The sequence below is a fragment of the Mus caroli genome, chromosome 9 (assembly GCF_900094665.2).
Source record: "Mus caroli chromosome 9, CAROLI_EIJ_v1.1, whole genome shotgun sequence".
In the NCBI taxonomy this organism is placed as follows: domain Eukaryota; kingdom Metazoa; phylum Chordata; class Mammalia; order Rodentia; family Muridae; genus Mus; species Mus caroli.
This window is the reverse complement of record NC_034578.1, coordinates 112,000,066-112,014,543: the sequence shown is the minus strand read 5'-3', so window position 1 is coordinate 112,014,543 and position 14,478 is coordinate 112,000,066. Positions and strand designations below refer to the sequence as shown.

Sequence of the window (14,478 nt, the reverse complement as noted above, 5' to 3'; positions counted from 1 at the left end):
AGCAACAAAAAAATCTTATGCAAGAAGCTAGAGGGAACATTTCTTCTACTTTCATAATATAGAAAGTGGGTTCTCAGCCCCCAAGTTGGGAGGCTCAGGAACATCTGCAACTCCAATTCTAAAGGAAGCAATACCTTCTCCTGACGTCATGGTCACTCCCACACAAATGGGCATATATGCTCATAGACATATGCACATCTGTACATAAATAAGAATATATAAGAAATCTTCAAAAACATCCTTAGTAGGAACACCCAGACTGTGATTATAGACGGCTTTAATTGAGGACAGAGTCTTCTTGCAAATACGCTTGAAATGGTTTCTGACCACATGACCCTTCCGAGGACTTCTGAGGGCAGAGCTTACTGTTGTTTCATCATCAATACAAGATCAACCATCACACAAGAGTACCCTGATGTTTTGCCTTGCGCCCATGCTGTGGCTGAGGGTTATCTCTTTTCAAACCCAACAGAAGCAGGGCATTTGTGCTGCATCTAGAGAGGGCCCTTTGCTGAAACAAATAAGGGCTGTGTGTACTGATTTGCCTCTTTAGGGTGTTGTTGCTGATACCTCTCCCCAGACGGTGGCCCCCTCATCCCAGGACAGCAGTGGTCAGCAGCAACAGTTAGCAGTGGACACACCCAGTGAACACGCACCGGCATACTCCTTCCAACAGTCCAAGTAAGTCCGCGCTGTGCTGAGCTCCTTCGCTCAGAAGCAGAGATACAGAAGTCCTTTTCTCAGAGTGTTTCCATTTGTTTTGGTTTCACAGAAACCACCGTAAGCTTAGTGGTAGGCAGTGCTCGCTCTTCGGGTGAGTAGATTTTCCAGTCTTGGCTGTACTTGGCCGTGTGTATGAGTAATTGGTCATCATGGTCCTCTGATTTGGGACGGTGAAAGGCTGACCATACGCTTCTCATCTTCCAACAAATCAGTGTCCAGACAAGTTAGAATTCCAAGAACATCAGGAAGAAAACCCGGCAAAAGCAGGCACTCAGTTTTGCTTCAATACATTGGCTCCTATCCTATTGGTTAATGCAAGTCACATGACCCAACAGCGGCTGAAGGTGCTCACTTCCAAGAGAAAAGCATTTCATCACTTAAAAAGAAATCTGTTCAATGCTTTGGGGAAAATTGTAATATTCCCACCTTAAACCAGACATTCAGTTCTTAATCTCTTAAACAATTACAGTGACATTTGACATTCTCATTGCAAGTTGACTTGGAATACCTGGGCAAATGGTCATGTAAATGAGAATATTGTTAAATATATGATAGAGCTATTAAGCCCTCCCTGCCCAGGAATTAAATAGGAAAGGAGAATAGCTAGGTACTCAGAATTACTCATGAAAAAAATTTTAATCACCCATAAAGCAAATTACATTTGGCTGTGTGTGGAGCAAATATGTAGATTACATTCTGAGGGCTCTGCTCTGAAGTAGAAGGAATTAACAGTGGGAAAGTATATATGGAGAAGCCTTTGTGAGCAAACTGACCAAGTTGATGCTTCATGACCAAACCTCTGATGAATGTAGTCTATACAGATGAATCTGCTTGCAGAGTGTTGCTCTCCGTTCTGTCAGTCCTAAAATATGGAAGAAGCTGAACATATCACCCATGACTGTAGTCAACAGAACAGATGCATGGATAAAGATGTGTGGTCTACACCCACATGATAGAATTTTATCCAGACATAAAGAAGAGTAAAATGATGTTCCTAAAAAAAAATAGATTGGATTGGAGATCATGGTAAGCAAATTAAGCCAGATTAAGACAGATAGTATCCTTATTTTCTGTATATTTTCACATGCAGAGTCTGGATTTACATATATACACCTATATACATATATGGATACATACATCTACATTCACAAGTTAAAAAATATAGAATTGATGTTATTTCTGTTCCAGTGTAACAGGAAAAATATCTCCAAAGTCCTTGTTAGGGAAGCTTTCTTCAGTACCCTAGCTTTCACACACTGGAAGGCTTTCCATCCCAACATAGTTGGCTGATGAACAAGCCCTTTCTTGGGGTCATTATGCTAAATGTGATGTAGAGATCTTTAAGAACTTCCCAATGGCTGACATTTCTCATCAGACACTGACTAACCCTCCCGTGGGGTGTGAGGTGCAGATGGGGCCACCTAGTACCCCTGAAAGGCAGCTTGATACATTATATACATCTAACATTAAAATGTCTATAGTCAAGCAACTGCAAACCACAGGTAGGGGTCACAGGGACACATTTGAGAAGCACAACAATCGGCTTATGAATAAAAAGTCTACCACAGACTACTTCCCTTGTCCTCATTTTACTTTTCAGGCTAAAACAAAGAACTTGGGGCTGGAGAGGTGGCTCAGCAGTTCAGAGTACTTACTGTGCTTCTAGAGACCAGTGTCTTGTTTCAAGGGTCCCCATGGTGGCTCACAGCTGCCTATATCTACAGCTCTAGGGAATTCTGGGCACCCACACAGACATTTACACACACACACACACACACACACACACACACACACAGGGACACACACATATATACAGAGAACTTTGAATGATAGACTAATGAGGAATTTCCCCCCATTATTGATGCAGAGGGACTATCAGCTCTTACAACAGAAGGATGTCATCGCTGTGGCTTATTCTGGAAATTATATGAGAATTCCATCCCCCGCTGAGTTACCACTTATTCCTTGTGCTGTTATAAAACCTTTAAAATAGCTGGAATCCAGGGGCTTGTGAGGTGGCTCCATGGGTAAGGGAATGTGCTCTCAAAGGGGGAGCACCGAGTTCAAATCCCCGGCACCCACAGAAATAGCAAAGTGTGGACAAATATGATTGTTACTCAGCACTGGGTGAACCGAATCAGACATCTCAAGACCTTACAAGTCAGCCAACCAGCCCAGCAGAAGGTGACCTTCAGGGTCGGCGTCTCAAGGCAAGAAAGCAGAGACCAGTAGGGGAAGACATTCAACTTTGACCTTTGGCCTCCACATGTGCACAACCAAATGCACACCCACAAGGGGACAGACATACAATATATACACACAAAATTAAAAGCTAGGTGTTTAATTGTTTTTTTACATTTTTAATTAAAATCCCTTTCCCTTTCCTTTCCTCCCTCCATTCCTTCCATCCTTCCCCATCTCAAATTGATAGCCTCTTTCTTCTTTAATTATTATTGGTCATCCAGTACAAACAACAACAAAAAAATGGGCTCAACATGCTATAATATATATTTATACATGTGTATATAAAAATAATGAAATAAAAATACAAATTTTGATGTAACCAGATCCCATAGAGCATATCTGCAAGCCCAGTTAAATTCCCAGTTGCAGAACCAGGCGTCTTTGCCTCCGGGTCCACATTTGTGACCTCTGTGTGACCATTCAAACCCTAAGGACCCTGTCGCGCTCATTTGAAGTTATGTGATCACCAGTCTCCATAGAGTAAAACTTGGGTCGCTGATGAAAGAAATTTGCCAGCCGGGCGTGGTGGTGCACGCCTTTAATCCCAGGACTCAGGAGGCAGAGGCAGGCGGATTTCTGAGTTTGAGGCCTGCCTGGTCTACAAAATGAGTTCCAGGATAGCCAGGGCTTTTTTTGAAACCCTGTCTCAAAAAAAACAAAAAACAAAAAAAAGAAAGAAAGAAAGAAAGAAAGAAAGAAAGAAAGAAAGAAAGAAAGAAAGAAAGAAAGAAAGAAAGAAAGAGATTTGCCTTCATCCACTACAATTAGGGTTAGAAAGCCCATCGTAGACCCTGATGAAATGGCACTAGGATTGGGGCTTTCAGCTGACTAAGAATCCTCTGATTGTCAAGTAACAAATAATACAAAGTATGCTGCAGGGTGCCCAGTGGCCTTTCCCTTCTGCTGTGGCTTGCTTTAAGTGTGTCTACTCAGGCTCCACGGTGGACAGCTTGGTCTCCAGTAAGGCCAGGGAGAGGATGACAGGACTCATAAGAAGCAGAACCTCATGGCAGATCACAGTGCTCCTGAGTTAGAAGGCACTGATGTGGTTGTCATGGCAATCTGAGTTTTGACTTAGATATCTTTAAGGACCCCTGATGCTTTTGCTAAGGTTCCCAGCATCTACGTGACTGTTCACAACTGTCATTTTCATTTTTAATTTTTTGATTCTTTTTTTTAAATAGGATATTTTCTTTGTTTACATTTCAAATGTTTTCCCATTTCCAGATCTGCCCTTCGGAAACCCCCCATCCCATCCCCCCTCCTCTTGCTCCTCCACCCACCCACTTTGTCTTCCTTCCCTGGCATTCCTACACTGGGGTATCGAACACCCTCAGGCCCAAGGGCCTCTCCTCCCACTGATGCCAACAAGGCTATCCTCTGCCACATATGCGGCTGGAGCCATGGGTCCCTCCAGGTGTACTCTTTGGTTGTTGGTGGTCCAGTCCCAGGGAGCTCCGGGGGTTCTGGCCTGTTGACACTGTTGCTCCCTCCATGGGGCTGCAAACCCCCTCAGCTCCTTCAGTCCCTTCTCCAACTTCTCCATTCGGATCCCAAGCTCAGTCCAGTGGTTTGCAACCATCTTTTAACTCCACTTCAAAGCAGTCTGACGTCCTCTCCTGGTCTCTGACAGTGCAGCATTCATATGCTACATTTTCATAATACAGTCAAGCACTTATACACACAACAACAAAATAAGTAGATCTTTAAAAATAGCTAAGTCCATCAACCTCGGTTTTGCCATGAGCAAACTCTTGCTCAAGTGTGGAATTTATATGAAGGTGACAGAATTGAACCCCCTCATAGGCTAATTAATATGCCTGATACACTGCTTCTTTTAGCATGACAGAAAGCTTGGGCTCCTCTAACGAGATGTCCTAGGAAACAATGGAGGAAAACCTCAGATGTAATAACGGCTCTTCCCCGTTTGTCTTGCAGACCATAGACAGCAGTGAGGATGTCTGTCTGAACCTTTACCTTCAATGAAGAAACGGCACTGAGCAAGAAGTTAGTTGGCCTCCGGTTTGCACAGGCGCCAAGGGAAAGCTTTCTTCTTCTTTTATTTTTATTATTTTTTTATTATTTTATATTTTACTCAAAGAAAACAAAATTTTTATGTGCCGTGCAAATGGTTCCTCCGTGTGGTCTAACACTTATTTTTGTCATTTTTTTTTTTAATTAAAGGGGAAAAAAAATCCCAGAAAGGGGTGGGGGATGGTAAACATCACAAGTTGATGCTTTCTTTCGAAAGACAGAATTTGCCTGAAGGTATAAGTAGATTTTTTTTTTTTAAAGTAGAAACACCAATGTCAAGAGTTGGGCAACCAGATGTTTAAGAAAATTATTTTCCTCAGTAATTAAGCTATTTTTTCCTCTTCTTTTCTTTTCTTGTTTGAACCTCCTGGGGTTTTTTTATATATATATAAATATTTTATGTTTTCTTAGAAATATTTAGGTAAGGTTTATCTTGAATCTTAATTGCCTTAATTTTTAAGGACGTCAAAGGCTCCAGAGGCATGCTTTCAGCGTCTTGTTAAAAAAAAAAAAATCAAGAAAGAATTGAGGTATTGTGCCAGCCTTCACTGACATAGAAGATGGAGACTGAATTTTTAGGGTGGAAAAGAAAAAGAAAAAAAAAACTGTACAGTTTGAAGGAAAATGTTTTTTCTTCATTTGAAGAAAATTTGTTGATAAAAGAAACCAAGGCAACCGCAAGAGTTTGGAAATGCTGGGACTTTTCATGAACTTTGACACAATCACTCCAAAAGGCTAAAAGACATTTTATGGTAAAGTTATTCACGTTGGTTTTAAAAACAACTGCATTAGAGATAATGCAAGTTTGGGGGGCAGAATGCAGATTTTTGTTTTTGTTTTTGTTTTTAATTTACAAGAGCGTGGTTGCTAGCGGAAGCGTCAGCGCTTTTTATCTGCAGTTTTTTCTATGAGCTTTGTCAGGTTTTAGTCAGCTTTGCTTGTCACATTGCAAAACCTAGCATAAGAGCACTCAAAACAAAACTTAAGTAGATAGACGCTTATGGTCAAAAAGTGCAAAAAAATAAAAAATAAAACAAAAACACACACACAAAAAAAAACAAACAAAACAAAACAAAAACAAAAAAAAGCAATAGATAGAGAAATTGTTGACAATTTCTGTAGTCTTTCTTAGTTGTGGTCAATTGCAGCCTATGGATGGCCTATTTTATACCAAAGATGAAGTGAGACCCTGTTACAGGCGTGATGGTAGACACTGCTTTTCTTTCTTTGAAGTTTTGTTTGACCTACATGGCCGGACCAGTTCTAACTTCATTTAAACTACCTTCCACTAGTGTGTTACATACCACAAAAAAGAAAAAAGAAAAAAAAAAAACATTGTTTTTTCTAAAAATGTGTATTTGTCAATAGTTGAAGTTTGTTCCTACCCTGCTCAGCAGTTTAAGCATGAAGAATCTGAGACCCAGTGGATGAATGGATGCAGGCGGTTTTAACTCCTATGAGCTTTGCTTAGCTCTTGACCAGCGCTCTCAGCAGTGGATAGATGGCCACCAATACAACCCGTCAGTTGTTCAGTTCAAGAGATTGAAACGTCCTCATTTGAACTTCAGGCTAAGGATGCTTCCTGAAGGATGCTTCTGATGTCTGAAAGGCCATTTGCCAGAAAGGCTGTGATCTTCAGCACTGTGGGTTGTGGTCCCCAGAGAAGTTCTCACATATTGGTAACAATGTTTCTTTCAAACACTGACAGTAACAGATATTTGTCTTCTCACCTTCCTTTAGTTATTGGCCGTCCTCACACAGGCACTTTGGTTCTGTGTTTGGGGAGGGGGATGTTTTTCTTTTACCTCCTCTGCCTGCTGTGTTCTCATATCTTGATACTGACAGGAGAGACAACATAGCCCTCTTTAAATTTTGGTTTAATTCTCCAAGATAAGTGGGGCCGCTAAGATCTAAGACTCCTTTGAGTGCAGTAGGGGCAAGCTCTTAACACCTTAGTTGACAATCAATAAATTGTTTATCAACAAGAACCACAAGAACTAGGGGTTGATCCAGCACTGAAACCAAAGGAGATATTTGCACTTAGAACAATGCAAAACTTGGCTTAAAATGATCTAAACTGGCTTAGTGAGAGAGTCCTAACTGTTCTGACATCATCAGATCTGGGATCAAAGGATCTTGTTTTCCTGGAAGTTAGAAGCAGTAGCTTGGAACTCCGTTCATGGGACCATTCCCAAGAACTGCTTTTGAATGAAACTTTGAATCAAGTAGGCAAAGCTCTTTTCTGCAGGTTAATCCATCTGAGTGCATAGGGAAGACACAAAACCAAGCTCTGGAGAGGAAAAGAGAGTAGGCTTTCAGAAACAAAGTAACTTGTAAGGCAAATCACAGTCCCATTAGGTCCCCACAACTAAGTCTTAACCAGTCCACAGGTCCATATTCTGCTGTCTCACTAGACCCTCGTTCTCTTCTTTGCAACCCTGTGAACTGAGAGCTCAAACCCAGAAAGTCATCTTGTATGTTGGCCATCAAACTAATTACAAAACAGTATCCAAGGAGACAGCAACACACTGCAGAGACCTTGTGGGCTTAACCTTTATCCTAATGTCTTTCCATGCTTTGGAGGGAACCTGAGATGTCTGCATCCTTCTGTCTCACCAATCAGCTCCCTGTGTGTTGGAAGGGTGGACTTGAACGTGTCTATGGAAAGCAAGCCCTCAAGTTCCAGGGGCTCTCAGAAAACTCACTGAGACCCAACTTTCTCTTTCTCCTTCAATTTTTCTCAATTCTCTGTGTAAGTGAGGATTATCCTGGGCATCATTCATTTGAATACGAAACCAACAGACTTTCTTGTCCTTTCTGTAAAAGTACAAAATACCTGTATTCACGTGATACAAAGAGAGTCTCATTTGCATGACCGATAATGAGGCTTCAAGGTAGCTACCATGTGGCAGCTGAAGGTGCCTAGGGAACTTCATGCTCAAAACTCCCATGTTACATATGTAGTCATTCTGAAACATTTCTTTCAACTCTAAAATTTTCATGATCTCTTTTCTTTTAAGCCATCTCAGGCCAAAGGAAATCATTATGTCATTTTCTATGTTCCTGTGTGTTTTATGTTTGGGCTGTCTTGATAATGCCATTCCATAAAATCTTCTGAGAAAAAAAAAGTGAGTATTCAAATTGGCTCTCTCTTCTTCTGTCATTTTTACCTAAGAATTGTTTTTCAATAACCCAATATAAAAAACAACACCCCCCACCCCCACTCCCCAAAAAACTTATACGCAATGTGTGCAGTTTAGATGCCTGAATCTCAACCTAGTCACCACTACACATGGTAGTCCTCATGACTTAGTACTACAGTCATTTTTAAAACTAAAGTAAAATTCTAATTCTTGAGATTGCCAAAATATCTTGATTTTATTCGCTTTCATTACCACATACTGGATTTAGGAAACCAACAATAGGCACAATCCAAACAAGATAAATTCCGAGTCATCCAAATGCTACCTATTAAGTCAGAACAGTGTTGTCTTTGAATAATGACCAAGATACCAGGAGAAGCAGAATGTGTGGTGACTGGTAGCTGTTTTCACCTAAGAACCTCAGGATAGAATCTTCATGAGCTAATGGTAATATCAACAGGTGCTGAAGATTAAAAATAATTGATTAGATTTTTTTACATTTTAAATCTTTGTTTAATGGTTGAAATATCTATGAAAAAACCTACACATTTTTTCTATTGACTTAAAAATCCTCTTCAGCAAGGAGTGGGATTTGGTCTCAACAGGGTCCTCACATTCTTCATGATGGAGGTGTTTGGGTGGGACATCTGAATAGACTATGATGTTAATAGGCTAAAACTACTCCTGACAATCCAAGCTCATCTGCATGAGTATGAGCACAACTTCAGAAGAGCTGAAGACTGAAGAGTAAGTCTTCTGTGGGCCTCAATGGAAAACCCGTGATTTCAACTTGGTGAGACAGCAGGATTGAAAGTCCCCTGTAACGGCTTTCAGCAAGACAAGCAATCACACATCAGAATATTATAGGACCATCTCCCAGAACCTTGATCTGGTTTTTGTTGGTTTTTTTTTTTTTTTCTTGACCACAGTGTGGAGCAAAGAATAAGATTTCTTTCTCTCTCTTTCTTTTTCTTCTTTCTTTCTTTCTTTCTTTCTTTCTTTCTTTCTTTCTTTCATTTTTTCCCCTTTTTTACCATTGGGACTAGTATGCTGAACATTTATTTTGAGCCCACTGGCCTTGATAGATTCTCTTGAACCCCAGGAATAGCTGGATTGGCAGGCTCCTTGATTCCATTTCCTTCTTGTGGGGTTTCTTTCACCCATGCATCGACTCATTTTACAGTTGCAGTGTTGTAAAGTGGTTGAGCCTACCTTGAGATTAAGATTTCTTACCCACACATAAGTAGTCTGTCCTGGCCAACCTTTGTGATGACTTGGAGTTTAGGAAAGAACAAAGGCCGAAGCTCCAAGTGGCTCCATAATTTAAGAAACTGGGTTCAGCACAGATTTCTGATTTCTTTTTTTTTTTTTTTTTTTTTAAGTTTTTCGAGACAGGGTTTCTCTGTATATCCCTGGCTGTCCTGGAACTCACTTTGTAGATCAGGCTGGCCTGGAACTCAGAAATCCGCCTGCCTCTGCCTCCCAAGTGCTGGGATTAAAGGCGTGAGCTACCACGCCCGGCTAGATTTCTGATTTCTATTGTCTTTGGGTAGATACCCAACTTGTAACATGCAGTCATAGTCACTGTCACAAGAAGGGCTGGCTGTCTTCTCGACAGTAACAGTCATGAGGTTCTGGGCAGGAAAACAATGTTCTGGGGGATTCACTTCAGAACTGAACAGGGGGAGAGGCGAGATGGAGCTTGGGGATTCAGGGAAAAACGCAAGCCCACAGTCACCTGGGAGATTTTCTTAACACTGCTCCATTTGAAAGAAGCGCAATCACTGTCAATGTTCAAAGGGCTAGCTAACTAGTTTGTGGGGGTGTTCCATCTTTTCTTCTCTATGACTGACCCTGTTAACCTTAGCATCTCACTGCAAGGGAGGACAGAAGAAACCCCTGAAAATAGCAATGCACACCAGTCTGTTTTGCTTTCCAAGTACTGATGAATCAAGGGAGCTTTAATCGTTATTGAAATTAATGTTCACACATCATACACTATGAATTTCAACAGTCCATACATGTCCATACATGTCATTTTCCTATCCATCACACATAATCGAGAGTTGGCTGCATTCTTGTAAAACACAAATGGAAATATTCTAAGAACAAACCTGGCTCCCCTTAGAAGAAGGCTACTTTGGCTCCATTCTCTTGGCTGAAACTCAAACCAGGAAAAAAAGATCAACACATTCTCTATCAGGAGAAAATAAGGTCATTTCGACTAAATACACAGTTTTAATCCCCTTCTTTTGACTACAAAAAAAATTTGTTTTTGTTGTTATTTCTATTTGAACCTGTGTTACTGTTTTAAGACTGGAAGTTACTTGTATCCCGAGGCATAATTTTATGGCCATTATGTACCTAAATAAAAAGTGTAACATTAGTGTTACACTTTGGACTTTGAAACCTGTAGTCCAGCATTGTAGATAAGGATGCTCTCTCCTCCTCCCCAAATGTATTATGCTATGTCCTCACATGTAAAAAGAACTGAGCTGTTCCATCCCTCTTAGGAAGAGTAAAATTGTTTCAAAGAGACATTAGGTATCTGAAATTATATTGTTCTCCAGTCTGGAAACAATTGTCCCCATTAACTTAAAAAAAAATGGAATCTTTAATTTTTCAGCTCTGGGTGGAAATACTTCAGTTTCAAGGAAAACTGTGACAGGGCTTCCTCTTTAAAAGCCTTGGTTTATGTCGTCTTCAACTTCATGGACCTCCTGAAATACCCTTTTGAGATTTTATTTAAGGGCATCTTTGTATTGCTGTCTCTGACTGTCATGGAGAATTCTGTAATCCTATGGTGTTTCTGGTTTTATCTCTAAGTTTTTTCATGTGTATCATGGTCAAGTTAGATACCATTTCCCCTGTTTCCTGGGCTCTCTGTAGATCAGTGGATATTAGGTTTCAATTTCTGTTTTCTTTGATGAAGCTTTCAATAAAAAATGGAAATAAAATCAACAAAGCAGGGCTGTGGTGTTTGTTTGCACTTTCCCAGAAACTTGTTGTGGGAAGATGTGGGGAAGGGAGGAGCTATGTCTGGGTTTAATCCTGTTTTATAAATTGTTACCTTTCTGGAATCAATGGAAGAAAAGATCACTCAGGGCTGGAAAGATAGAACAGTGGTTGGGTCCTGTAGAGACTCAAGTTTGGTTGCTAGCACCTACACCTGTTGGCTTACTTACAACCACCTGTGACTCCAGCTCCAGGGGGTCAAACACACACACACACACACACACACAGAGAGAGAGAGAGAGAGAGAGAGAGAGAGAGAAAGAGAGAGAGAGAGAGATCTTATAATAAATAAAAAAGTTGTTCCAAGCAAGAAGGCAGAAGAGAGGAGGGAGTGGTTGTTCACTCCTGGAAACTCTTTCCATTATCTTCCAACTCTTTTTTTTTTTTTTAGGTATTTTCTTCATTTACATTTCCAATGCTATCCCAAAAGTCCCCTCATACCTCCCCCCACTCCCACTTCTTGGCCCTGGCGTTCCCCTGTACTGGGGCATATAAAGTTTGCAAGACCGATGGGCCTCTCTTTCCAATGATGGCCGACTAGGCCATCTTCTGCTACATATGCAGCTAGAGACACGAGCTCCGGAGGGTGTGGTGGGGTACTGGTTAGTTCATATTGTTGGTCCACCTAACAACTCTTACATACACAGAGGGGTTCAGCAGCTACCCATCTACCACGAGGTACTGTGTGAATGCAAGAATTTCTTTCTTCAGCAATGCTTTCTGTCCCTTTAAGAGTCAGGTGAATCAAGATCAGAAGTATGTCTTCCTTCAGCTGTGGGCAGTTATGGTAAGTAAATAATTTAAGGATATTTCCCTGGTCCAGAATTGCCCAGCTTTTTTGGATCTTACATCCAAGGACTAAGAAATATTCCACCTGTGTGTTTGCTGTTCAAAAACACTATGAGGTAGAAGGTGAAAAACATATTGGATGGAGGAAGTGCATGCAATTTGTTAAACAGAAAAATTGGTGATATTTGAGACAGATAATCTGAGAGAGAGAGAGAATGCACACACACACATGCCTGAACAAAGTTTGCATGGATAGAAAGCCCCCATGAACCATGTCTATGTATGATGTGCTAAGCACACATAAGAAATAGGTGTTGGATATTCATGATTCCTGATTGGTTCCCCCAATGGTGACATCATCATCTACCCATAATAGCTCCACAGCCCTTGGTAAACTTCATCCTCTTCCTCTGCTGCTGTCCACAAGAAGAAGCATCTTTCATTGAGTCTCTGTTGCCATCTCTGTTCAAATCTGAATTCTGTGTCACTCAGTATTGGTGGGCACAGGGATGCAGCCAAGAGAGAAGGAGGGTGTATGAACATTGTCAAACCTTCAACCCCATGGTCCTTCTTGCATCTTACCTTCAATATGTTGGCCTATCTCCTGCAGTTCTCCCTTGCTTCTTGCCTTGCATTAAGCCTTGTGGTTGGAGTCTGTAAGTCCCAAATGTATAGACAGTCTTTTTAGAGTCAAGATAATTCCACAGACATCATCTTCAGGTGTTAGAACACAGGTAACCAAAGAAGGGTGTAGAGACAGGTAAGTGGTGGCCATCCTCTCACAGCATGTTGTGTGCATTCCCTTGAGGTGTTTGGATGGACAAGAGTGACTGAAGAAAAAGCTGGAAAAAAAGATTTATAAGAGACTTTCAGAAAAGGAGAGGGATGTGGACATAAATGAACCTTTTTATCATCCTCGATTTAGGACACCGTGCCTCATACTAGTTAACTTATAAAGAATATATTGTTCACATAGCTGGGGTCGAGAAGTCTAAGGTCTCTGTGTCTAGCAAGGGCTTGTTTCCACACAGCATATATGTATGTGTACATATACATATGTATGTAAGTAAGTGTGTATACTGAGAGTGACAACCAAACTTGTAGGCTTTACAAAGGACACCCAGCCCACTCCTAAGGACTCCAGATTGTTAAGTTCCTCTGCTCCATCCAGAAGCCCCACCCACCTCATCATGCCATTACTTGGGGAACTGAAAATCAACATTTTTTTAAAAAATCGCTTTTTAGTTGCTTATATATGTATGTCAGTGTATAGGAATGTATGCATGAATACTGGTGTCTATGAAGGTCAGATGAAGGTGTCAGATGTCCTGGAGCTGGGGAGACATGCAGTTGTGAGCTGCCTGACATGGGTGATGGGAAACAAAGCCTACTTAGCTCAGTAGCTGTGCCATCTTCTCAGCCCCAGCAATCAGCACTTTGAAGGGACACACATTCAAATGTAAGCACTCATCTTCTATTACAGTTTACTCAAAATAGTGGCATTGATTTGTTATTTATGTAAAGCTTATGAAAAAAACAAGATATTACTTCCACATTCCATAAAACATTTGCTTTATAAATCAAAGGGAACTTCAGAAATGTTTAACTAGCCTTCTAGAATCAAATCCTTGAACCTCAGGCTGTGAGGATTAGAGAAAGAAGATCTGAGAAAGAACAATAAAGGTACGCATGCTATGCAGTCTCCCTTGTACATGGAAGAGTCATAATTTTATGATCCCAGATCTATGGTTTTGTTTTCTTTTTTACCGTTCTGTAATTTACATTCTCCCAGAAGAACTGTTACCCATGAATAGTTCTAATAAGGTATGTGTCCCATAATGCTGTTCTTAAAAAAGATTTCTTTAATTTCCATTTATGTGTGTTGGGGGGGGGGTCTGTATGTGTATGTGCTCATGGGTTCAGTGCCCGTGGAGGGTCACGGGGCTGGAGCTGCAGTAGGTTGGAGCTGCCCAACATAGGCACTGGGAATTAGACTTAGGTCCTCTTCAAGACACAAACATGGTGGCAAACAATCCCGCAACCACTTGTTACTGCTTAGCTGAAAATGAACCAGGAGAGTGTGGGGCTTTGATCAGGGACACATAGTTAAAGAGCACATAGTAAGGGCAGTACACACACCCGTAGGGATGATCCCCTGTGTTCTGTGTGGAAGCATCACTCTCAGTAAAAAAAAAAAAAAAAAAAGCTGTTGGCCTATTAGCTTAGGCAGGAAATAGAAGGTGGGAGTTCTGGTAGGAAGGGAGATTACTGGGATAGAGTCAGGCTGGGGAAGGGAATCTTCGTGAACTCTGAGGGACAGAGGCAAGAAGATGAGAAGAGGTCACCAGCTATGTGGCCCTCATAGACTAGAATAGACAGGTTATATAAATTTTGAGCTAGCAGGGGAAGCCATAGCTTATGACCTAGGCTTAATTGATTAAGTTTTAGAGTCATTATTTTGGGAACTTGGGTGTGAGTAGAAAAATTCCACAGTTATACACAATACATGTTCCTCTCTCTCCCTGCCCAG

At 41.1% G+C, this 14,478-nt stretch overlaps 1 protein-coding gene across 3 annotated transcripts in view; it reads left to right on the top strand.

Annotated features, from left to right (window-relative positions):
* The window catches only part of Rbms3 (RNA binding motif single stranded interacting protein 3), a 672,329-nt gene extending 671,644 nt beyond the window's left edge, over window positions 1–685 (top strand). For all 3 annotated transcript variants that reach the window (XM_029481347.1, XM_021171492.2, XM_029481346.1), the window contains one exon: window positions 554–685. In XM_029481347.1, the coding sequence (XP_029337207.1) occupies window positions 554–685 (132 nt within the window). The remainder of the gene's footprint in view (window positions 1–553) is intronic.
* Window positions 686–14,478: the final 13,793 nt, after the last annotated feature.